This window comes from Chiroxiphia lanceolata, chromosome 4, assembly GCF_009829145.1.
Source record: "Chiroxiphia lanceolata isolate bChiLan1 chromosome 4, bChiLan1.pri, whole genome shotgun sequence".
NCBI lineage: Eukaryota > Metazoa > Chordata > Aves > Passeriformes > Pipridae > Chiroxiphia > Chiroxiphia lanceolata.
In genome coordinates, this window is record NC_045640.1 from 54,421,768 (window position 1) to 54,449,040 (window position 27,273).

Sequence of the window (27,273 nt, forward strand, 5' to 3'; positions counted from 1 at the left end):
GGATTTATGCACTAACTATGCAGAATAACCATGCAGAACTACCAGAACTAGGAGAGTTTTCCAAAGACCACGTTTCCCTAAAAATTCAAAAGTTTAAATTGTTCCTGTATCACTTTAGTTCTTTACAGAAGAATTAAACTCAGCAACATTAAGCAGATGCAATACAAGCACTAGTCTTACTCTTAGAATACTTGCACTCCAACTTCTGTTCTTTGACCCATCAGCATATATGTATTCACACTCTAGCCTCCAAAAATAAAAAAACATAAAATTTTGCAACTAATTTTCGTGAAAGCAAAGCTAGACACAGATATACAAAAGAAATTGCACCAAAAAAAATAAAATTCTTGATTTTTGCTTTATTCCCCCAAACAAAGGACTTCCACATAAAGTCAGGATGAGTTTTAGATATATTTACACGCTTTTTGAGCTCATCATATGTGATTTGCACAAATGAAGAAGGGTTTGTCTAGCTGAACGTAGTGATTTTTCTGTTTTCCTCCACAACTCTTCTCTGCTACTGAGAATACATGATATGGGCAACAATGTAGCATATTTTCAAGTTTGCTTTAATTTTTTCAAATTTTAGCTGGAAGGGGTTAAAACAGTACAGATGAAGCAGTGAATATTTCCTACAAAGAATTAAAGTTGAAAGGGCTATACACGCCACAGCCATACTCAAAATATATTCCAGAGTTAATTCAACATGACATACATTTCATCTTTGTATAAGAACTGTAATGACCTGAACTGTAAAATCAACAGAACCCTGTGAAATAACTGTAATGAAAACCTTTACCCATAAAAAATTTCTTCAGTTTATAGATTCAGGGAAAATTAGATGTTTAACCCTCTCCTTCAAAAACTGTGAATATTTTCAGTATGTACAAGAAAAATATCTGCCTCTGGTGTAAAAGCATATGAAATTTATAGATTTTCCCCCAAAACATAAGGCAAGAACATTGGTGTTTAATTAATAAGTGCTTTATTATTTAAACTGGAAAACTTGTAATATAAGCTACCTAGCTAAGACTGTGAGCTTTGCTGAAACATGATTTTAAAAGCTCTATTCTTGTATCTTCAGTTTGGAGAAAATCCAGGAAGGAATACAAAATTTGCATCTCCATTGCAGATTGCTATGAACTAATAAAATGTTGTCATCCTTTTATAAAACATTACTATGATTATAACAAACATAATGAAATTGATTATTGAGATAATACTTTTAAAATTTACTAGAGACTACTAGAGACTAGTATTAACAGGAAATAATACAGAAATATTTCATGAAGTGCCATTTACAGTTAAAACCAAGACAATACTTTATGTATGCAAATTTTTCATGCTTTTTAAAAAATATTTTCTATAATATTTACTTTTTTATTACATACAAGAACAAAATAATTTTAAAAGAAAGGAAAACCACTCCAAAATCCTAAGTAAGAGTACATGTGCACAGTCTTTTGCAGGAAGACTCCAGGTCATTTCACAATTGGTGAGAACAAACCAGGCAAATTTGACACACGTTGCTGTGGTTAGCATGACACTCAGGTTATTTATTATCTTGAGTAAAATCCTATAATAACCACACCTTCATGGCTTTTAGATTAGGTTAGCACATCTCTGTCTGGTTCAGAGTAAAGAAACAGTGAGCTTTTGTTTACCTGCAAAATCACTTAAACATATGCTTTGGTAAATAACTGCTTTTCACACATATAAACATTTCCCACTAACTTAAATTTTACTTCATCCTACTCATGAACCAGAAAGAAAAAGCCGTTCCACATAACTTTTGCTCATATGGTCTTATCTGACTTTTTGATTAATTAAAGCAGAATTTCACGTGATGTCAAAATGCCTGCAAAGCAGCACAGACCTGCAAGACTTAGGATGCCCAGCTAATCGCTCAAAGCCTCCATCTGGCCAACTTGCCCTCTCTGACACCATATATACACCTGTTCCCAGTCCTGCACCACTCTGACTCCTTAGCAGACATTGATTTTGTTATATTATACTTAATATTTCCTGCATTACTTCCTATTTTCCCCCCACAACCTGTGGGTGTTAGGTAGGTAAGGTATGAAAATTGATTAAACTGTTATAGACCACCTGAGCAGCACCATGATTTCAAGTGAGCCAAAAGAAGGACCTGGAAAAAGGAAGGGAAAACTCCGGAACAAAATGATAGAAGAAAGGAAATGTGCACAAAAAAATTTACAATGTCTTAACGCAGATGCTTTGTACAGTGGAAAATATAGAAAACAGAAATATAAAATACTGGATTTTCAATCTAAAAAATGAAAGTGACTTTATTTTCAAGACTGAGAGTGGTCTCAATAATTTAAGGAACATGAAGATAGAATGTAAATGATTTTTTGAGACTTGAGGCAGCACTTTAAAATTTTAGTCAACTTTTTTATTATATTCTATAACCTTTGTCCTTATTTGTGCAAATATGATGAAAAATTAATTTAAAGAAGCATTTCACCTCAGTTACATTTGAAGTAATCAAATCCATTTATTAAGAAAACATAGGATTTTTTTGGTAATATATGTCCTCTAACATACAGTACAGGCTAACAGACTTATCTAACATATTTTGGAATTTAATCTTTATCCAAAAATATTGTATAAGTTTATTTACCTATATTTGTAAATGGCTGCAACTGTTGGGGCAAGATACAAACTGTAAATTTGTTAGTTTTATTTGTCTGGGAATCCAGTGGTAACCATAACAACATCTTTTCTCATTTATGTATTCTGGCAATTCTATCATTCTTTGAAAATTTCTCACGTAGGAGTGTCTTTGATCAGAGCTTCTTTTCCTAGACTTTACATCTGCAAATCATGTAATAAGAGCTCAGATTAGATGAGAACGCTCCTGGCTTGGGAAGAGCAGAGGCAGAAAGACAAAATAGTGAAGAATCGCCCATATATCGCCAACAACAATATTAAATTTATAGAAAATTTCTTGGAGGTCCTTATTTCTCTTCCCTACCTGGGACCTATCCTGTTGGACCTGTAGGCCATGCAATCCTGTTATTGCTCTCTCATCCTCACTGTCCCATACAGCCTTTCTACAGGGCTTACGCCAATTTGGTTTATTGCTTAGGGCTGATAGAGTGGGACAGTCTAGGAAGATTTTCAGGACACTGCTCCAATTTTTACACATAGCCTTTCACAGTGTGATCTCTCTGAAACACTTACTTGATTTATGGCATGTGTTTTATCCCTCTGCTAATGCATAGTGGAAGGAGATCACAGAGGAAATGACCATCTGTATGACAGCTACTGCTCCAGCAACTTCTTGATGAGATTTTTCCAAGTGATTTCAGTGTTAATTATGATAATGGGCAAGAGTCAAAGAAATTTTTCGTTCCATTTAACTTACAGAAACAATGCTATTTTGGGGAAAATGAAGACACATTTGTTACCTATCTTCTCAAATTCCTCTAAGGTTGAGCTGCAACCATGAAATTTCTTGACACATATAAAACTGAACAGTGAAATGTCAGTTGTTAGGACAAAAATGTTTTACTTATGTTTCTGATCACTGCTCTGGGCTTTGCAGAGCTGTTATAAAGCTTGGCAATATAGTTAAAGCCTACTTGAGTCCCATCTAGACTGGCAAGATAAACTACAGTTTATATATGCTTAGGCACCACTATACTGTAAGTCCCTGAAGAAAGCACTATTTACCTAGAAGTCAGGACCTCACTCGGGAATGTCAGCTTGCCAATCATCAGCTATAAAATATTATACTTTCTCTCACAGCTTCTGTTCAAACTTCCTCCTTTTTTCAACATATGGGTATTCTCAGAAAGTAGTAACTTTGCATTAAGGATAAAAAAAGTGTGGCTATAGGCAGGAAAAAATGCTATAAACATTAAATATGAGTTTCACATTTTAGTCTTGAAAAAATCTGATCTTGAGAACGTTGTTGAGTTTTCAACTCAACACACCATTTTTAGCTGCTAGCACAGTCAGTCCAATCTACTACCTGACAAACAATTTGGAATCTTTTTTGCAAGTCACCACTGAATGTCACGACATTTCTGAGACCAGAACTAGTTGACAATTCCAACTATGATTCATGAAACAGCACAATGTACAGCTCGTTTCCCACAAAGGAATAGGCTGTATGATGCTGCTAGCACTAAAAAATTTGCTGTTTGTCAGTGAGCTAAACAAGTGTGACTGGGAAGAGACCCAATATGTGTGAGAGAAGATATATGCAGAAACTTGATGTCGTTTGCCTGAGTTGATCTTCCACATAATCCTTCTTACATTTATTCTCGGGCTATTCAGGAAGATTAATTTTTCCAACAGTAGAATTATTTTCTAGTGGTGTTTATTTCTATGACTGTGAAATAGCTTTACTGAGAAATAAACAAGTGAGCATGTGTTTGGAGATAGTTGGTATCACAGAAGTGAATTTAAACCAATTGCTAAAGCTGGCCAAATTCATTAGAAGGATTGTGTTTCCTGATGAATTTAACTATTTATTCCGTTCCAGAATGGGTAGAAACAGATATTAGATTTAAATAATTGTAGTGGGCTTAAAATGTTTTCTTTAGGCTTTGTCCAATCAGCTGAATCCACACAGAAAAAAACAGCTTTTGGAGTTGTTTGTAGAAATAGTGCTGCACGACTCAAAAGTAACAAATGACAATAAGGAATGATTTAGACAGCTATTCTGCCATTTCAAGAAATGTTTGAAACTCTAATTCCCTCCCATTCCCTACTCTCTTCTATAGCTCATAAAGAGCTACCATTAAGAAACCAGTTGATTTATTTTTAACAACTGCTGCTGCAGGTAGAACATCAGCATCCCTTTCTCTTACTTCTTCAGTGTGTAACTTTATAAAGATTTCCCAACTCTTTCCTTATTTCCCCCTCCAGAAATCAAAGAAAGATTTCCGTCTGCAGTTAAAACACTGCCAGATATTCCTGTTTCTGGATCTTGAAATCTAAAAGACAGATATTTCTTCTATAGAAGCTTCCTCTAGAACTAGTTTTTTTCCTGCTTGTTTTTAGTAGCAAAAGCTCAGTGGTGCCTCTGCTTTCCTGCTGCCAAGAGAACAACTACTTCAGTTGCTGGTCCTCTCCTAAGGCAGGAAGGCTGGAATCAGACATCTCTTCCTTAATTCTTTTTCCTCCACCACCACATTTGACTACAATTGAAACTACACTGAGATGATGGACAATCTGAGACGAGATGGTGACTTCAGCTCTACAATACAGATCATCATGAAGGGAGAATTAAGGTTGTGCAGAGGACGGAAGTTCTTTTTCCAGGAAGTATTTAAAAAATTTCAGAATGTATCTTCATCCTGAACTATAAGAGTTTCTTCTTATTATATTCCATTATACACACCATTGAAACAGTGGTAATTTCAAAATGGAAATGCAGAACTTTTTATTCAGAAATTGGTAACTTTTTCCTATTTTCTTTCAGAATTAAGGAAAACTGGTATGCTTTTGAGAAAAAAAAAATCGTATTTCAGTTGGTTTTAGAGGATTCTCCAGAATGACAGAAGAAAAAAGATGTATAAAGAAAAAGGCAAGATGAAAAACAAGCATTCTCAAGAAGAGAGATTAAATGTTTATTATTTTCCTCTTCATTAGTTTTTAATTTTACTGTTTTTCTGTTCCCTCATCAGGTATTCCTCAATGGCAAATTTTTAATTTCAAAAGTAAACAATTGTGATCCTGCAGTTCCTCTACATAAGTACTGTAGTGAAAGAAAAGGTAAAGTAGGCCACAAAACTAAAGGAAGATTCCCGCTTTTGTGCAATTCCAGCTCTCAGCTGCAATCTTTAGCTTTCCTCTGCCTATGGATTGAAATGCTACTGACACACACACACAGAGGAAATTTCTGTATTTCATTTGGATTAAATCTTGACTTTCCATTTTAGCATGTTACTTCTTGAAATTCATCTCCATCAGCACAATGCAGTGTAAGGAGTATTTCAGTTATTCAATTTACACCAATAAAATAGTTTCTTATCAAAGCCATCTCATTGAAACAGCAGAGAAACCCAAAAGCAACAGGATGCAAGTGTGATGAGCTGCACATATTAGGAATTTCCCTGGCATTTGATTCATTTTTTAGCAAGTTAACAACTCTGGAATTTCCACTTGCTCCTGCCTTCTTGAATGCTTTCATATTTCTCCTGGCTGTTTCCTTCCATGTTTCAGGGTTAATCTTCAACACAGTACAGTTCTTCTGTGAAAGGCCACAGAAGGAATTTGTTTTATTAATCACATCATTTTAGGAGATGAGAATTGGAAAAAGATAAACTGGATACCTAGGATGATGTGGCAAAGAATGGAATAAACTGAGATGCAAAGAGACAGTAAAGTGGTATGCTATATAAGAGAACAGGATCAGTCTTGCATCCACAAACAACAAAGAAAATAATCATAATACAAAAGAGTCAGCAGCCCTTTCCATGGTGTAGTACTCCTCCATTTAGAGATGCTAGCAGGGTTACTAGACTTTGCCTGAAACTCCAGTTCAGATAGTAAATTCTAATTCTAAAGTGGAAGTGGGTATTTTGACTTTTCCAGCTCGAGTATCGTATTTGGATTTGTGTAAATAGAAATAGTATTTAGTTTATTAATGACAAAGTGTGCAACAGTATTTACAAAATCCAAGTTGAGAAGAGAACCAGCTTTGGCTGAAACATAGCTTAAAATACATCCTACTGCCAAATGTGAATTTGAAATTGCTCTGATAGGTTAAGAGCAATACAGTTTAGAGCCCCTTAAAGCCATATCGTGCCCCTAAAATAAGAAACATGTCCTGTATTATATTTGCAGTCTCATGACTTCAAACTGTTAGAATGGAAACTGAGAAGAGACACCAAAGAAAGCTTTGAACTGTTATTTTGGAGTTAATGCAGATTAAACCAGCATTGGGTAAAATACAAGCAGTGCTCAAAGGAGCCTTACATTTTGCCTGCGTTATCATAATTTCTGGTATAGCTAAATACCTAATGCAGAACAGCAACTTCTTGAGACAACAATATATTTTACATTACTTTTATGTCCTTTAGTGAAATCCATAAATAAAGCATAATTTTTGTAATTTTTCTTTTTTTTTTTTTACTGTCCTGGGTTTTTTTGTATTTACAAGGTTAGCACTGCCAGCACTTTAAATGTAAGTATACATTACCAAGAAGTACGTGCAGACGAGTGGGAAGGCAGTTTTATGAGACATCAATAACATAAGGAGAATGAGGTGAATAACTTACAGGGAAGGGTAAACTATGAGCCTGTGTATACTGACTAAATACTGACCAGGAAGGCTGTAATATTTGTCTGTAAGTATGTGGAGGCTGTAAATATCATGAAGAAAGGAAATAATTAAGAAAAATTATCTTTAAGGACTGAAGAACAGGAAAAGTATCTTGGGCAATCAGCATGATAAAGGTGTGAAATAATAATCACAGGGAAGCAGCGAGAGTTTGACATTGGATAAAGCACTGTAGAGACAGTTACAGGAACAGTTCTGCAATGGCAGGATATAGCCTACATAAGCTGAGGTTTTCCTCACTCTCTTTTCTGTGATTTCACTATAGTAATGTCAAAAGCAGCACAACAGCGAATTCCACAGAATGTTGCCCAAGTGAAATTCTGCAATTTTTTCTTTCTCCTTTTACAAATAGTAAATCTATTTGCTTTTTTTCCTAACCTGTGACACTTTTTCAACAGTGACTCTTTTTCATCTGTGACACTTTTTCTTATTTGAACATCCTACTGGTTTGGTCGTTTTAGTAAACAAACTCATTGAATTTATTTCAATATGATTATTTATGACACAGAAAAAACCAAACAACCACCAAACAGCCAAAACCAAATAAAGACTAGTTTCATTCAGGAACTGTGAAAATATAAAAACTATACTGCTGGTACTGACAAGAGTAATATAGAACCCAGCAGGAAATACTGCTTAATGTGAGCATTTTAGAAATCAAAGATGAGGAAACACAGGGAAAAGGTACCTTCTTGATGGTTTCCAACATCGATCGTCCTCCTTGCCAGGGTTTAGAGTTCTTCCTGATGCAGGTGAGGCTGGCCATGCTGTGCCACTTCCTGTCCTCCAGCTTCTTATGAAAGGCATTTGCCAGCAGGAGGACAGTGTCATATATATACAGGTTTGAAATCTGCAAGCAGACAAAAAGGGAAGGATTAGCATTTTTATTTGTAATCTCCTGCCAGCAGCCAGAATTTATCATTTGTTTTGCCTCACCCATAATCCTCTGGTAATTAAACACCTTATTTGATATTAAGAAGAATCTGTAAGAGTCAAACTGTCATACCTTTGGGCTCTGGTAAAATCTGTATCCAGGGCCTGTAAGGCTGGAAGTGATTTGCAGCAACCAGCTACACACACGAGAAGTACAGACAGCCCAATCACTGGCACAGCTCCACTTGCCAGATTTAAAGCCCTACTCATGAACGTAAACAGATTTTCTTTTATTTTAAACCAATTGCTTGCAAATTTCAATTTTTCAGTCACCAGATACTTGGACACCATTAAATTATCTTCAAGGCTGTTTTGTTCTTTTGAAAAACAGAAACTCAGAAAATTTAAAATCATTTAATTGTGTTTTTTGCTCCTGATTTTTGTAGTCAATTCTGATTGAGGCACTTTCTGGTATGAAATATAATTCAGTGTGCAGAGTGCAATTGCATGTAGATTCTGCAATTTGCAGTGTTTCCTGTTGAAGTATTTGGCATTGGCTGCTAATACCTCACAGGATAAAATTCTTACAGAATAAATGCATATGTGTTTCACTGCAAGCATAGTTACATGCACACAGTGTGAGGAAGTTCCAGTTTGGGATCAAAGACAGAACAGTTGAACTCAAGAAAAGATATCACTTGTGTGCCAGTTCCACTTACCCATGTACTATTTTTATATATGTACTTTTAAATGCCCACAGTACAAAGTCAGAAGCAAAAGATACAATTAAACGTAAAAGAACAGAAGCTCAGAATTCATGAACGCTTCTGAAACAACTAATTTACAATACAGCTTTATATCAGTCTTTTCTGTCCTCAAATGGCAGGAACATTTAAGTTACTGACAGTATCATAAAAAAAGAAACCCTCAGCTGTCCTGAACGGAGGCTCTCTTCAAGAAAAATTATGTTCAGAAATGAAAAGGACCTTCGGGAATATTATTTTTAGATAACCTATTGGTCATTCGAAGTTATTGATGGAAACTCAGTTTCCTCATCTGCTGGATAACGGGGTCTGTAGGGCATTCCTAGTGCCTGACAACAAATTAGCCAGTGGTAATTTGCTAACTGAGGCAAACCTGCTGTGTTTTTTTCTCCATCAGTCACAGACAAGCCAAAAAACACTTTCTCAGATTTGTGGAATATGTTGACTGCTCTCTGTAAAGGTTTTTTTACACAGATACAGATGGTGTGTTCAAAATCTTTTAGCAGAAGGAAGCTTACAATAGAGGTACATCAACTTTGTGGAGAATGCCCCTATTCTGCTGTTTAAATATATCCAAAGACTGGGAAAGTCCCACTGCTGTTGGGAGGGGCTATATGGCAAACAAGCACAATAACACTGAACATGTGAGACAATGATTGGTAAAGCCACACATCATCTTAAAAAACGGGGGAAAAAAAGCCTAAGGGAAAAAACCCCAGCTCTCTTCCTGCCTAATTACTCTTTTCCATATAACCTACTTTTATGTTTTTATTTTCTTTTGTGAATTCTATCTTTATGCTGGCTTTGCTTGTGTCATCCACAACCTGCTTTATACTGTTCCTAGGAGGGCTATGTGACAGATTCCTTCCCTGCCGAGCACCCAGTAAAGAAGGAGTTTTTCTCCTTACCTGGCCAGAATTATTTCAGACTTTTTGTCTTCCATATTTTGTCAAAGGATACCTAATTGTCTGCAGCTTTCGCTTCTGATAAACTCCCAGAATCCTCTATTACCTTTACAACTCTACATTGTTAGTACCACAGATACACAGAACCTCTGATCCTTATTGCCCTTTTTCTCCGTCTTTCTGGAAGACACTTCTTTATTCTTACTCAGGCTTCTCCAGTGGCTATGAACATTTCCATTTCAGTATTCACCCAGGAACAAATTTACTTCGCATCTGCAGATGCATAGGCCAGGCATCACTGTGCATGACAGGATTAAAAACATGGACTGAGGATCTGGGTTCAGACTAATGAAGCACTTTTAAAACAACCTGGATGATTTGCCTGTGTATTGTAAACCTACAGAGAATTCAAAGCATTTCAGCTAAAACTATATTTCTCCAATGAAGTCAGCACTAGAGGGACATTTGCTGGAAGGGGGAGGAAAGGAATTATCACTGTGCAGTGAGGCAAGGTTTTTTTTACATAAGCCTTTGCTAAAGGGATAGAAACATCCGTGTCAGGGGATTGCCAAAAGGAGAGAGAGGCAAAAAGGTCACTAATGAGACTAAATTGGTACATGAAGGGCTTCAGATGCCAAGTCATCATTTCCCAACAAACTGACATTGCTTTCAAGGTAGCTTCTGTAACCTACTGTCATGGGAATAGAAGACAATTGTCACAGTTCATGAGGAAGGATGCACTCACTCATCTAAGAGTAATATAGCTGGGCCTTCATCAAGTATTAACAGGGCTCAGGAGGACAGAATTCAGCAATTATTAAGTATTGTTATTCCTTCACTAATAGTTCAACTTAACATTTACAGCAATCAATCACCGATAATGCAATGATAAAGACACTACAATTAATTCCTGTTTCTCAAAATCACCCTTCCCTGTCACTGCCAGAAGAATGCTTCATTAGTAACTGTCCTGATGAACAGAGCAGGGTTGTAATTTAAAGTCACTTTACACCTTTATCAATTTCCCACATGAATTTACTGGGGCATTTAATGCATTGCCTCATATCCCTTACTGATCCTTTATTTATTCCAAGTCTCTTAGATGAGAGGGGGGACACTTGCATTACCAAGTAGTATTTAACTGGATAACCTTCTGTTGATGTAATTCAAAATTCAGATGTGATTTTTTTGTTCCAGAGCATAGAAGAAAGCTATTTAGCAATCAGATTAGGCATGAGTGATTAATCTGGATTAACAATGGTCATTTTATGCATACTTATGATATTGCACATGGTTTTAGACAAAAAGGTTACGTTACTAAATACTTCTGTGAATCCAGTTTTTAACTTCCCACCTCCAAAACGATAAAAATTTATATAATATAAATTTATATAAAATAATTTATATAATTTCAACTAGAAAAATTCCAGAGACACAATGAGGCATCTTCACCAAAATATTTTTCAGTGTTTTAATAAAGATGCTGAAAAAAATTAATTATTCACACAGACTTTAGGGGGAGTAATTCAGAAAAAAATAAATCAAAAAATCCACCCTTATAATTTCCAGAGAATGTTTCTGATTAGTCACACTTCAATGTCATAAAAAAAAAGAGCATTAGTAATTTCAATTTATAAACTGTTCCAACTCCCCACTGGATTAGAAACTAATTTATAATATTGTTGAGTAGAACAAAGAAGCAGCAAACAAACCCCACAGCTACTCAAAGGTCTGTGCATCATATGAAGACACAGGGGAAACTGTGTCAGAGTTTTCCTTCCTTTCAGTTTCTAATGTTGCTAATAATGAAGCACAGTCATCTCGGGGAAAGGATGAAAAAAGCAAGTTAACTGTTTCTCGTGAACAGTTAAGCCAGTAAAGCTTCCATCATTCCTTTGACACAAAACGTTACGAAAGCCTTCAATAGAAATGTTATAGCTCTCCAAGTTATATATTGATCATGAAGCACAGGTTAAGGCATAGGATCCTATCAAACACATTAAATGGAATTTGCCAATTTGTAGAGAAAAAATTTTGATTTCTTGAACTTATCTTTCCTTGAGTCAGTCAACTGTTAAAATGTAAATGAAAATTAAGAGAAAGATAAATTAACATATGAAGCTTCCCATTCATACATGATTTTTGTTTTCTGCCTTGATGTAGTTAGTAACTGTTCACGAAAACTGCCCTTTGCAATCTCTAGTGCCTTCATGTAATCACACCCTCAGCTTTAACACACTGTCTGTAGACTACCCTTAGGACCATGCTGCCATAACAGTATGGCACAGCCTAAAGGATTTTTGCACTTCCTAAAAAGTCTCTAGAGGTATCCAATGCATCTATGGACCTTACACAGCCCTGTTTATTTTAAGAACTCTACTAGGAGCACCATGCAGTGTGCTACAGCCAAAGTTTTTCATGTCATCAGTTATTGTTTACTGGCCATGTTGTCCAGAATTTGTAACAGACGAAGGCTCTTACAGCTAATCTGGAACAGGGCAAGACTATCCACACTTCTCCTTTTACACTTACATATTTTCATTCTAAGCAAAGACTCTTCAAAACCTCCCTATTTTTCTCCCATTGTTTTCTCTCACTCTTCCTCCACTGCTAAAAACAATCTTTCCACAGCTACAAAAATGAACACAGGAAAAAAACAAACCAAAAGTAAAATCAACATGTTAAGCCAATTTCACGCTCCTGATTTGCCGTAGCTTTGTCATGATGAAGCCTAATGAGAGACGGAGGACTTTTTCTTGGAAAAACTGTGTGAAGTCAGGAGGACAGTGACCATGATCCTGTTGCTGAATTCATTTGGTAATTAATTGGTACAATTGTGGTACAATTAATTGTAATTTGTGATTAACAACCCTGAAAATAAGGCCTCTTTGGAACTTAAATTTAGATGTATACACTAAGACACTTGAAACAGATGATGTGGGTGATCCCCAGGAAGACTTTCCTATTGACAACATATTTGGGGCTTTGAGAAGCACAGCCACTCAGGAGACACTGACTACAGGGAGGAAATTCTTTTTGGTGAGATGACAAAAATTAAAATTTAGCAGGGCAACAAAATGAATACCCCACTACCTGGAGATCAGGTGGCTTTTTTGGATGTTTATCTCTATTACTGTGGAGTGGGCAAGTTGTTGTTCTCCATTGGCCACATTCACCCACCCTAACCCAAGTATTTCCTTGTCATGCCATAAGCCATTAAACTACATGTCAGAGAGGACAAGAAAAATAACATTAAGTTACACTAAGCCCCTGGGGAAAAACTTAGAACTTATCTAGAAAGACAGTTCCCAGGTGGGGATAGACTAGTATATGAACTACCTCCATGCTTTGGGAGAAAGGGTCCTTCGGATCACACAGTGATGAAGATATTCTGTGGTTGCCACGGAAACAGCGCTGGCTTATGTTTTGGGGAACTGGAAATGTCTGTCGAATAATTGTTAATCTTCCAATTGACCTTCTCACCAGCTCCTGCACATCCACGTCATTTATTTCCTGAAAAATAAGGCAAGGGAGAGAATATGCATGAGAGTTAAAATTCAGTGACCACCAGATCAGAAACAAAAAAATAAACTGAGTGGAGCGAGAGGCCTGTGACTGATACACAGCTACTGTCAAGCTCTGCCCCATCCTTGAAAACAATGAGTGGATGCTCATTAAAACAAGTGACATACCACCCCTAACCGCAAAACTTTAAAGTGTACCGTACCCAAACCTCACTAAATACTTGTAGATGTAATTGAGGGATTTTCTCTGCCTCTCCTTTTACCTCCTCTGATCTTTAATTTAAGAAGTGTTTCACAGCATCCTTGACAGATAATGTGTAAATCAGTAGGAAGTCATACCATGATGTATTTCTAAGTGTAGCATTACTTAGGAGCTGTGAAGGTAGAGACAATTTTTCAGGTCTTAAGTGTTCATTTCCTAGAAACAGAATATCAAGAACCTATAAACAACATGTAAGTTAGCAAACATGTAAGTTAGCCCATTTACCAAAAGGGCAAAGAAAATGCACAAGATCATTCTAGGTGCTTGTTTATAGCAAGACCTAATTTGAAAACGAATTTTTATTCCATAGGGAACCTATTAAGCCTTACAACAGAATACTCAGCTCCACAGACACATACTTTAAAGAAAAAATACCTAAGTAAATACATCAATATGTGAAATATTAAGCTTAAAATATTACCTCTAAGACAGGTTAGGGAAATCAGAAAAACAGTTCTTCACATAGTATAAATTCCTGCAGCTTGGGAACACATTTTTTTACGCCATTGAATGATGAGCCCCTTGGGGAATGTGGAATAAGAGGAGCACAGGCTCACAAGCAACAACAACTTACTCCAAACTTCACATAAGAACTTGAACTTTAGTTAAACTTTTTTTTTTCCTAAAGACTCAAATAGAGTCCCCTGGTTGTTTTCAAATTAATTCTGCGTCTGTATTTTTCTGAAAAATAGTAGGAATAATCTAAAATTTGTTCAGTCTTTTTAACCAAAATCTATTTTTCATCATGCTGAACTGTTTATTCATAATTTGTCTTAATGACAGAGGCTGATGTCCCAAACTTTCTAGACATTTAAAATTGTGGATATGCCCCCAGGAAGGGAGGTGCTCGAGGAGATCCTATTAGCAGCCTGAATTTAACATTCCCTTTCATAAAGCCACAGTTATTTTTGATTCTCATTTGTGTATTTATAGCTTTTCATTTTTCAAAGGATACAGCACATCTGTTTTGTTATACCTGCTTTGTGTAATGAAATGCCATCATCTTTTTCTGTCTTTAGCTTTCGGATCTGTAATCATATTAAAGAATTTAGGAGACACCAGGAGATAGACTTGATCTCAAATTATGGAATCTTTCTATTGAAAAGGAAGCCAAGCTTTTTGAAAAGGCAGCACTCTGTGACAAGAGAGACAACAAGAGCTGTCTACATTAAGACAACTATCCCAGTTATTTTGGACTTTTTTTGCAGTTTCAGTATAATATTCTTCTGTTATTTTGAAGCAACTTCTTTGGACATACTGGTATTTGTTTGTTTCCTTTAAATTTTGGAAGAAAAACATGTGAGCTGTAAATTTTAACTTCTACTCTCTTGACTACCATAAAAGTATTTTATTCGCCTTCACAGATTATCATAGTTTCTGAATTCATCTGTTATTAGTGTTCTTTATGAAATATAGATTTTTCTGTAAAGAGAAATAACACATAGCATCAGCTGTGTCCAGTGTAATATCTTGCATTGCTGGTCAATTAATTCTTAATGTACCACAGATAATGGTTTATGTCAGCTTAAGATGCCGTCTTTTCATTCAGACTGTATCATTTCACTAGCTTCAAGGTAAAAAAATATATATATAATGCTGTTTTAGCAAAATACATATCATGTTTTTTTAAAATACTTTCAATACAATCATAAAGGAGAGCTCAAGTAACTTCTTATCTTGATTTTAAATTATATACTTTCTCAGAGGATTTAAAAAGAAGTTTTTCTAGTTTCATTATCTGCCATGCCTAAACCGTAAAACCAAGATTATTAGACTCGTTCTAATAATGTAAAAACAGATACCTGCATGGCCACATTATATTTCCAAATATTACTTCAAAAGAGATTTTGACTTTCAATTCCTCAAACATTTATCTTTTCTGCTTTAAAAGTATATTTATGTTTTCTGTAGTCAGCATGTTTTGGTGCATTTTAAACAGAGTGTTCTCATTTTAACCTTTAGGTTACTATCTCATATTTTTATACATCACCTGGAAAATAACAACAGAATTCAAACACCAGAGATATTTTTGTAGGGTTGCCAAGGAGGTATATACATCTACAGATTAATGACAGCTATTATTTTAAATGCTGTGAATTCCACTGATTATATCATATATTCAGATTTTAGGTTAACAAAAAAGCAATGCCATGCAAACCCTAATTCACCATTAGTCATTTGCTATGTATTTCTTTGTAATTTTTTTAATACTTGGCATTGACTGAGTGACAAGCCCTTTATATAATGACTCTCCAATATCATCTCTCATTCTTGTATTTTGGATCTGACTTAAGAAAACTATATAAAGCAACTATTGTATGAGAGGAAACAATTTTCATTTGCACTTCAAAGGAGGATACAGTGTAATGATATAAGGATGGCAGATGATCTGTTACACAAGCATCAAATGTCAAAAAAATTAGAAAGTTGGCCAAGTTGAACTGAGTTGGCACCTGTATAAATTTAGGCTAGGTTATGTGGGGTTGCTTTTTTTCTTTACATCAGAAGTTCAATATATAGTTCCAAGCCTTTCTTTTATTGGTCTGAACTTGGAATAAAGTAGACACTGTCCTATCACAAATGCAACAAGGATAAAATTAGATGTACGTTTCATCAGAGTAGGAAAATAAATAAGAAAATAAATGCTGTTTTAAATTAATAACTCTTTGGAGATGAATTAGGGAAAGGGAACTGAAGAGGATCATCTTGATATATAAGGCAGGGACTCCAGTGGGAAACATGACTGGACACGTAATATATATTGCCATTCAGATTTGTCCCATTATTTTAAGATAAGCAGTCCAGGCAGAGACTTACTGTTCACCATAGGGCAATTGTACCTGTAAGTGAGAGACATGAAGGGAAATTATTTACATGCTCCTGTAATAAGCACCAAAGTAAGGCAGCAATACCATTTATTATGAAAACATCTTAATTTTGGGCCAAGAGGATGATTCCAGTATTTATAATATAGTGGACTTGCCCTATTTTTCAGTGCATGCGAGGACTTCATCACATAAATTCACGACACTCAGAAAGGAGAGTGTTTCTTCCTCCTCCAAAAGCCAGCAGCAGTGAACAGAGGGCAGAGCAGGAAAGGGTGGCCACTGCACACCCCCTTGGGGCCTCAGGGCTGCCACTGCCCATGCCATAGCACATTTGTGCTGTGCCCTTCCTGAACTTCTCAGCACCTTCCAAAGAGGAGTAGTTGAGGGAAAGGCATAACTAGATGAAGCTCCAAGACAAGTAAAGGAAGATCTTGAACTGCATGATCACTTGCTTCATTATATCTCCCTTAGGTTTCTTGGCTCTGGGAAGGAGGGTGAATAAAACCTGACAGGACAATGAAATAAATTTTTAGGTTTCACAGAGAAAAAAAAATAATAAATCCAAGAGTTTGGAGAAAGCAGGGTTCAATCTGTCTGTCCGTTAGCTCTCACTTCACCAAGAGCTGGCATCTTGGTTGCCCACCCGTTCCAAAGAGGGTGTCACTGGACCCACTGACCCATTGCAAAAGGGTTCAGATGAAGCTCTAGTGTTACTATGAATCATTATCCATATGAAAAGGTTGAATTATGTGAGCTCCTGGAACCGAGCCATGATTTTAGGACCTGAACTAACTGCTCAAGCTTAAAACATAGTTATGCTCTATGCTCTTCTCCATGGTGGAGGGCAATAGGGTGAAACACAATGGAACAATGTTGAATACATGGGCCAAGGACCAATCCCCTCCTAGGAAAAATGTGCTCATCAGAAAGTAGCCTTTGAATACAACCTTGCAGGTTCCCCAGTCCTCTCATGTGCTATGACTGGCAAACCAGTTAGATCTTTTTCTATAAACTGGTCTTTTTAAAAGAGTTTGGAGGTTTTTTTCATTCTTTCCTCAAAGAAGGAGTTTTTCCAGACTCTGATGCCTGGTAATTAGAAACCTTTTATCAACTTTTGACCTCAGTTTGCCCACGGATAAATTGAAGTAATTTGTTCTTGTGTCAACCTTGTCCTCTAGCCCTTGAGAATGATGCATTTATTCACACTTTGTATGTGTTTATAAACAGAGAACACATCCTCTTTCAGTCTTTGTTTTCATAGCCTAATCAAGCCAACCTTTCCAGTCTCTTCTCACACAAATCAGCTTTTCTGTGCCCTCATTCCATTCTCTTTTTAATAGACCTGGTCATAGTTCTGCACATTATTGCAGATGAAACCCAACCAATCCTTTGTAAAGAAGCATTAATAGTTTCACCTCCTGTATGGTAACTGTAGGCATTGGAAAGTGTTTGGGGCTGACCTTGAGATAACAATGGTAACAGAGAACTGGTGGCAATCTTGGGTGTGGTAAGGTAATAATCTTGAGACTATTAAAATTGAGATTAATAACCTTGAAAGTTTTAACACAGGAAAATGTTTGAAAGAGACATGACATAAAATGAAAAAGAGGACATTTCTTTCATTTAAAAAGGGCAAAGGAAAGAGGTGATAATCATACAAATGCCCCTCCTTCAGTTCCACTAAATAAAATCACACTTGTGATTTAAGAAGAAATATAATTTTTCTATCCTGGGATTTTTGGTGCTATGTTTACTATTGTGCAGAGGAAATGAAGCAAGCAAAGACAGACAGACAGAAGGAGGGAGAGCATGAGAAATCCATTCTCACATTTTGTTAAGGCATATTTGATCATGACTACATTCAAATCTATGATTCCTGCAAATTTTAAATAAAGAATTGCAACATCTGCTTTAAGGTCCTGAAGAAATAGGAACATTTGTTTGGAGACTATCTTCTCAGCTGACTACAATGACCAGAAGAGATTTACATTATTTGCTGAGGACTAATATGATTTGTTACGTTTTATGGGAACAAACCTCCTCCTCCCACATATACATTTCCATTATGATACACAGTCTTCAAGAAAATTTGCTGTATAACAAAAGTAGCAACTAATGGGACAATAAAAATTAAGGAACTCTTTGCAGGCATTATAGCATTAAGAGTGAGCAATTAAAATAACAGATGTTACCTCACAAAGCCTAAGCAGATTCCTGATCACAAAACATGAAGGTGGTATTTTCTTTTGTATTACTATAGTCGGTAAGTATGTTGTATTCCCTTGGCACAGTGATGGAAAAGGAAAAACAATTCCAGCTTATTTTGGTATCTCAATGCAAGGAATTATTTCATTCATATGTAGAATTTTGCAAAACAATGCATTTCCACTGTAATAAATCATCTTAGAATTTCAAATTAGGAGGCCAGAGATGCAGTGCTACAGTTACTTAGTTGGCAGTCTGATTTAGCCAATATAGGCACTCGAACACATGTCTAAGTTGTCACAAAAGATTCATATAAGCAACAAAATAGACAGAGCTCCAAGATCATTTCACAGTCATATGGAAGTACTGTGGTCATCAACAGGAAATGGACAATCACCTCAAATGGACTTGGATATAAAGATGGCTGTTTCACATTCCACAGAGTAAAGGCCCCACAAATTATGTATTTTGAAATCCTGCACTGCCAAATGGAGGTACTGCAATGTTGTTACTGAACTGGTAAAATGTTGCAATAAGCAAGTAATGTTACACAATAGTCATCATTCAGGAAATATGTACATTTCTGTTGCAGTTTGAACATAGTGATAAGGAAAAATTGGGCAAAACAGAAGTCCTTCTATATTATTACCTACCTATCTTATTTATTGCTAATCTGATTTCTGTGTCTGCAAAATATTGAGATTATTAGCAATTTTAAACAGAGTTTGAGAGTTACTTAAGTGGGAATATGTATTTAGGTCCAGAAGCAGAGTAAGCTGAGATAGCACTAAACATATTCATTTTCTCTAAAAACAAAAACATGAACAACTGAATGAGATACAGAGGTTTCAATGGCTATGGTTTACAGTACACTTTGTCAGAATTAACTTAATCATGGCTTTTGCCTATTTCACATACAAGACTATAAAACTAAGAAGAGATGATGTACATTTCTCTGCATATATTATTCATCTCTCTTAGCTACTGGGACTGCAGCCCAGAGAAAGAGTTTGGAGTGGAGATGGCAGTTGAGTGGTAACCACTTTGATTGTTCTGCCATTTAATCCGCTGCAATGTGCAAATAACAATGCTTAGAAAGCAGATTTTTTCCCACAGAGACATTAGTTTCTGAATAAAAAGTGAAGAGAAAGTATGTATGCTAGGAATGGATCCTCGGTTTTATTTTGCTTTTTGAGGGTGAATGAGCTGAAACAGCTAAAAGTAAGCACCTTCTTTTGAACTTCTGGAAAGTAAATAACATTTAAAATGAAAAACCAATAGTAGTTGTTTTTTAATGTGAACAGTAAGCCAAAATCTGAGCTTTGCCTACGATTGCTGTCCAATCTACTGATACTGAGGATGGCTTTATATTCAGTTAATGGTCTCTTTAAAATACTATGTGTTAAGTCTAAAGAGTGTAGATGAACACTCTTATTTCAAAATTCCACTCACTACAAGTGAATTCTAGTTTAATCTGACGTGGAAAAGAAAACATGTATGTTGCTCACATGACTGTCTGTAGATCAAAGCTGGGTTCTCAACCAGTAAAGCTCCACTTGGTGCTGGAAAACACACACAATACTGGTGAGGAGTTATGCAGGGCCCAAATTAATAATTTATGCTGGACCTGGTTTGTCTTCACAGCATTTTCTGAGACATATTTTTCTCCAGGGAAAACTGGCCAAAAATCCACTGGTATAGCACAGCATATTGATGAAAATTTAGTAACTAAGTATGAAAACAGAAGTGTACAGTAAATCCAGGCAGTAGACCTGGAATTTACAAGCAGTATCTCCAACCAATCTTTTATCCTGAGAATATTCAGGAGTTGCATGATCTACCTGTTAGGAGAGAGTTATTTACTCAGGAAATCCAGCTATTCTGGACCTAAATTGTATTTCAATAAACAAAAGAAAAACCTGAATACTGTCAAATCTAAGAACTGTATTGTTCAATGTTTTATATGCAAAACTACTTCACATATTGACTCGTTATATTTTAGCTGACAAGTTTTCACAGAAGAACTTATCTCATTTAAATGTCTTTTTTCCCTTTATAAACATTCAAATATGACCTAATCCAGAAGTCTACCTAAAAGCCTCTCACTAACATCAAGTGGTTTGGATATCAACCATGATGGAATTCTTGGGCAATTTTTAAAGGACTGTGAAATATGGGATTTTATTATTATTATTATTATTTTGATTATTAAGAAAAAATCATTAAAATATAAACAAAATTAAAGGAGTCCTCTAAAAAGATTACATATGAAAAAAAGACCTTTAAAAGATCCTATAAAGACAGTCAGCTCAAATATCAAATCTCAAGATACTCAGAAGCAAAGGAGATTTTAATTTTATTTTCCATTTATTCATTCAAGGACTTCCATTTAAAACAGGGAAGACAAAAGAGGAAAGTCCAAGAACTTGTCATTCTACTTTTATTAAGCAACATCTACTCCCTTAGCGTACTTGAACTTTGTCATAGCTACTGCTTCCTGTTGGCAAAGTGAGAATCAGCATGAATATTGTCAGTAAGCCTGAAAACAGGATTCATGGTTCACAACAATGTTTGCTTGACAGTTACCTCATTTATAATGATCCAGTGACAGTCAAAAGCAACCAAATTAGTCTCCACGACCTGAAATAGAGAACAAACCAGCTATCAGTCAGCTTGTTGTGAAAGCCAGAAAAAAATTAAAAGGATGTTCTCTGCAAAAGACAAAAAACAAAGCACATGCTCTCTAGGACTTTTGCTATTGAACTGAGGACAGAGAACCTTTAGCACAGTTCTGCAGAAGCATTTGTGTTATTGTTTGACTTGCCAATTAAACTTGGAAAATACAGTTCATTGCCGGCATCACAGAAAAGAATATGTTTCAGCTGACTGAAAAGCAAATGAAAACATTTTTGCCTTAGTACTGTGTGTTGAGAGGAAGCAACGGAGAGGAAGGCAGAAAATGAATATCAAGTAACTCTTGTTGGATTTCTGAATTTCCTGCTTTAAGGCCTTTCCAGTGTATACCTACCCTGGAAGCCTGTGAATTGAAAAAAACCAAAACAAACCCAAACCAACAAAATCCACACCACAAATGCTGGGGTTCATATAAGTGCAAAGAGCAGGAAGGGAATGGTTCTCCTGAGAAAAAGGGCTGTCACAGGGATTATGAATGATAGCCTGTCCCAGGTTCCACACACAGAAGGTGTCTCACTCTCTTCTCATGCATCTTCTCCTTGCCTTTGCTGAAAATTATTCTAGGATCTGCCTTTATGCTGAACGGAACATGTGCTTCCTAACTCATCTTTCACTCAGTCTGTTTCCTCCTTGAATCCACTAGAATTTTGTGGCAAGTCATGTTTGAATCGACTTTGCAGTGGAAGTGAAGAGGGTAAAAATACATTTCTTCTCCTTTCACTAGCTAGGAAAGAAATCACTGATGGAAGGGAGGCCAGAAACAATGCAAAAGGTTGGACACCTTTAAATTCTTTTTCTAAATGAAATTGAATTAGCATTAATATGGAAATAGTTTTAAAACCAAATTAATCCCCTTTTATTTGTATAGTCACTATGCTCATCTTGATTCACAATTCAAAACTACTGGATACTTAAAACTGTATTGAATCACAACAGAAAAAAAAAAGACAAAACAGAAACAAGGCTTGGGACTTATAATGTCCTAGTGCTGGGCTGTTATTACTTGGACTATTGCACAGCAGTCATGTTTGGCTTTTAATGATGACCAACACAAAGAGCACTTGCCAGGAATGATGGTGATTTATACTGTGCAATGTCCAAAGGAGAACAATTTAGCTGGCCACAAATCTTAAGAGCAGCAAAAGACCCCATGCTGATAACCTTCATTATTAATTCAAAAGCTGTTAGAATTGGGGTCACTGCTTGTTTAGCAGAATGATAAGCAAGACTGGAAATTCTGATCTGGACAAACTGGGGAGAGTGGGAGAAGCAAGCAGTGTATGAACTGATTTCTTATTTGAAACTCTCAGCATTAATAAGAAATTATGGGGAATGAAACTCATAGCTGCTAATGTGCTTCTGGAAAATTTCAATATTATTAGCAGTAGGAATCAGGCTCCTCACTTAATGTGGAATTTAGACTCACTATTCAACAACAACATTATATTTTGTTGTGTTGCTTTGACATTTTTTGCATTCTCCACTGTAGGCGTTCACACAGCACATATAAAAGAACAGGATAGAAAGTGAGTAACTGTGATGGGAGGCATCACAACAGACTGAGCCAGGATGCTTGAACTGGAGTATGGCTGTTCTAATCAGATCTCTCATGTCAAAGCAGTTGGAAGACAAATACACCCAGAAACCAAAAAAGGTTGAAAGTGGACAGAACAGTAACAGAGTTCTCAAGGGAACATTTGCTCCTTACATAAAGTTCCAAAACATAGAAAGTTTATCCCAATTACAACATAAGCTATGTCATTTAAATTTTCCATAAACCAGAACAAAACAAAGCCTTACTGAAGCAGAAACCATTCTGCTAGTCAATCTACATGCAGTTCTGCTAAAAGTGAGTAGAATAAAAAAAAAAAAAAAAAAAAAGAAAAAAGAAAAAAAGGCAGTCGGGTTGACATATTTTCTGGTTTCCTGTCAGGTTCCTAGCAACTTTGTCCCTTCTAACTTTTGGTTCCAGGATGTCCTGCTGGGAACGTCTGCCCTGCTGTAACTACTCTGCTCAAGATGAGGTCTCACACGGTTCCTGTGACTCCAAGGCAGCCTGCCTGAGTGACACCCTTGAGTCAAGTCTACCAGTGGTAATAAGGAAATTACACTGATAATTTTGTTCCACAAAGGGCTCCTTGCTCCAAAATGGCAGTCAACTGAAACTTCAGAATAAAGGAATCCACAAAATGAAAATTCACATTTTCTGTTCAATTTTTAATAACATGCTAAAAGTGGGCTAGATCACTTCTTTGTGCCTGAAGCTTCAACTGATCAGACTTTAATGCACTGTATCTTTCATTAAAACTTTGGTTTCGGTTCATTTAGTTTCCTTATAAATATTTGGTTTGGAGTATCTGCCTTGCCCAGGCTCTCAGATTTCAATTACAAGGCCTTTTCAACAGAATATGGTTCTAATTGTCACTGGGTTTCTTAGGTACAGCTTAAGTCAGCCTCTGAAAGAGGTTGACTGTTCTCACAAGTCACTCTCATTATTTCACACATCTCAGGCTACCTGTGACATGTTTATCACAATTTTCAAATAACAAGATGAAATGCACCCATTTTTTAGTTACAGTTGAAACTCCTCAGCAGAAAGATCATGTTTTATCCATTAAAGTTTATGCATTCATGAATCTACTTAATATTAAAAATATATTCAAAAAGCTTATGTCAAATTGAGATGAACCTGTAATGCAGTCAGAGACACTCAAACTAATATATTCAAAGTTTAGATGGGCTACAATAGCCCCTGATTTAAAAATTCACTTCCCCTTTTGGTCTGCCAGAAGCTGCTTTTTGGTGTTTTCCTTAGCCCATCCACCCAAAACTTGTTCTGGTATTGATAGATGTTGTTTAAAAAGATGACTGATGATGCCCTGAGAAAGTTGCTACATTTATTTTTTTCTACTTTTTTTTTTTTTATTTGATGAAATATACATTTACATCTGAACCAGGACTCAACATTTGACTGGGATTTCAAGGCCATCTTTTCATCCTTGGGTCATTCAGTCTTAGCTGATGAAATCCTAGTCATAATGATATCATTCACAAAAGAGCTGTTCATTTCAGCAGCATTAAGATGCTGCATCTTAGTCCCTTCCCTCTTAGCATCTCCTCTGCCAGGATGGTCTTTATTGTCCATTTAGTTGCCTCTAAAGTTGGCAGTGCCCATTTTGACTATGTTTGTAAGAATTGCAGGGCAATATAATGGTATTACCATTAATAACCTTCCAATATTTTCCAGTTATTGTGTTCCTTATGTTTTTCAGTGTAGAAGATTGCACCGGCACATCCACTGTTTTACAGAAAATAAATAAATGCAAACCTTTAGTTTTGATGTTTGAAGGAAAAAGTCGCTCAGTCCTAAAGTTTTCTTCAAACACTAAGAGTAATCATATGTATAATCTCACAGTCAGATTGTCTTGGTGAGCAGTTATTAAGCACTAGTTTACAAGACTATATTAAATCAGATAAAAACCACTCAAAACTATCTAAGCCAGTAGCAACACAACCTAAATCCAATTATTCATCAGTAAAGCAGTCATTCCTTGCACACAACAGGCCTTTACAGTCATGACACAGTGTTCCAGAATGACCTTGTCTATCTACTGTTTGCCATTCTGTTTACTCTAAAAAGCCATTGCATTTTCACTTGGAAGGGGTGGTAACAAATTAGATTAAAGTGAAAAAAACAAAAAAAGAGCACATCTGGGTCTGCTTAAAATTGATCATAGCCTAAAAAGTACATATAGCACAGCTTCAATAGAGTATATAATGCACTTGGGAAGAAGGCTTCTACGACTAATGTTCAGAATGATAAAACACACATTTTTTTATCTGAAGTAGGGGCTTCAATGCAAGTTTCAGATTCATCTGCTGGTTCTGCTGACTCTGTGACAGGAAGCGGCACTGTTCTGTCCTGAAAGGTAAGGGACAGATTGGAAATTTCCATACAGGACAGAAGGCAGGTGAACCTGTTATTTAGGCAGCTCGCCTCTTAAGCTAAAACTGAGAAAAACTGGAATGCGTATTCATAATGAGGGCTGAACCACAAAATTCTATGCAGATATTAAACGAAGAGTTGACACTTTCCAAAACAAAGAAAAACATGCACATATTTGACAAATTCTCATTTCACACTTCCTGTAGGTGAAATCATACAAAAATGCAGTTCTGGGTTAGTAAACACACAAAGTTATAGGTCAGTGCAGAAAGCTTTCTAAAGCTAAGCATAGCCACTGGGAGAGCATTAGGAGACAGTAACATATACACCTACCCTGCTTTTACTGCTCCTTTAGGCATTCAAGTCATCTTTGGATGTAGGACACTTTGGTCTAAGCTGAGATTGCTGCTTTTGTGCTTCTAAATATACATTACTTTCTTAATTGCAATGAATCAGATTGCCAATAGCCAAAGGAAGCAGAAATTTATTAATTCTGTACCAACCGTTGCACAGTTCAGACTGTTTTTATTTACTGAAAGGGGAAATACTTGAAAAAATCTCCCCAAAAAATAATTTTGTGCTTTTGAGATGCCATTTCTTCTGTGCCATTGAGTACCTCCATTGTGCAGGAACATACATAAGCAGAACTCCAGGATGAACTGGGGAGCTGCATTTCTGTCTAATGCCCATAGCAACTGACACATTCCTGTCTCAGACAACTAAATCAATGTCAGAGAACAAGTAGAGGACAGCCTATTAACCAGCACCTTCAGAGAATTCTTTTTCTGAATGCAGCATTTTTTAATCTTTAAAAGAAATTTTATCTTTAATTTTAATGTATTTTTAACCTATAGAATATAAGTATTCAGTTATTTATAATGACATATCACATTACTAAGAATCAAAGCAGCAAGTTAGCAGGACAGTTCTAAAATATACCTTATGAAATTGTGGAAAAACTGAAAAAGAAAATCACTCTTTACTCACTCAACCACTGCTCAGACTGAGAGTTCACACTGGAGTATTTTAAAACATTGTGTCATTAGTTGCATAAATCCTGCAGCAAAGGCTACAGTCTGTCAAGTACGCAGGGCCATTCATACACAGTCATAGAAATCCACAGCAATAGATATAAAAGATCATTCTTAACATCTTTGTAACTTTAGAAATGTGTTCATGTCAAATTCCAGCAGTTCTCCTAACGCCCTATTAAAATAAATCAAACTTATGCTTCATGGGGAAGGTGTTACACTTAGTCAAACACAGATGCTATTGAACTGATGAGCAAGAACATGGATGAAGCAGGAACTAATTTTCTTTTTCTAAAGAATTCAGCTACACGCCGAGAGAGATTTTGCAGAGAGAAGAAAAATGCTGTCAAGATAACAAGTGATGAGCAAGGACAAATCATCTGTCATTGGCAGTAACTCCAGAACTTCTTCAGGAGACCCTGACAATTTATCACAGCTCTTTCTATTGTTCACACTCAAACCTTCAAATCACCTAAATGCAAGACAATCTGAAGCAAATAAAGCAGTAGTAGTGCCAGCATGCAAGCTTTTCCCATCTGCAATAGTTAGCAAGAAAGAAAAACAGTTTCTTAGCACAAAGCACATGTAATTTAATGGAAAAATGACACCAAAAGTTCTCTACATCACTTCTTTCTTACAGATATGAGCCCAACTGCAAGATACACATCATAACCTTTATAAAGAAAACACAGGAAAACTGTTCTGCATTTTCAAAATTCACACCACACATATGAAACTAGTCAGAGAAGCCTTGAAATTACCTAATGAGGAGTAATGTTGCATGTATGAAAAGATCCTTACAAGATCAAGCCATCTCAAGTTTCACCTGCTTGATACACAGGTAACTCCTGTGTATCAGGAGAGCTACTGGGCTACAGTTTTATCTTTGCTACAGCTGGGACTGTTCTGCAACAAGCCAC

General features: G+C 36.1%; 1 protein-coding gene across 2 annotated transcripts in view; it reads right to left on the reverse strand.

The window, feature by feature from the left end:
* GRID2 (glutamate ionotropic receptor delta type subunit 2) overlaps positions 1-27,273 on the reverse strand; it is a 695,515-nt gene that overhangs the window by 200,584 nt on the left and 467,658 nt on the right. For both annotated transcript variants that reach the window (XM_032686347.1, XM_032686346.1), the window contains 3 exons: positions 21,269-21,322; positions 13,203-13,376; positions 8,010-8,171 (listed from right to left, as the gene is read on the reverse strand). In XM_032686347.1, coding sequence (XP_032542238.1) covers positions 8,010-8,171; positions 13,203-13,376; positions 21,269-21,322 — 390 coding nt within the window. The remainder of the gene's footprint in view (positions 1-8,009; positions 8,172-13,202; positions 13,377-21,268; positions 21,323-27,273) is intronic.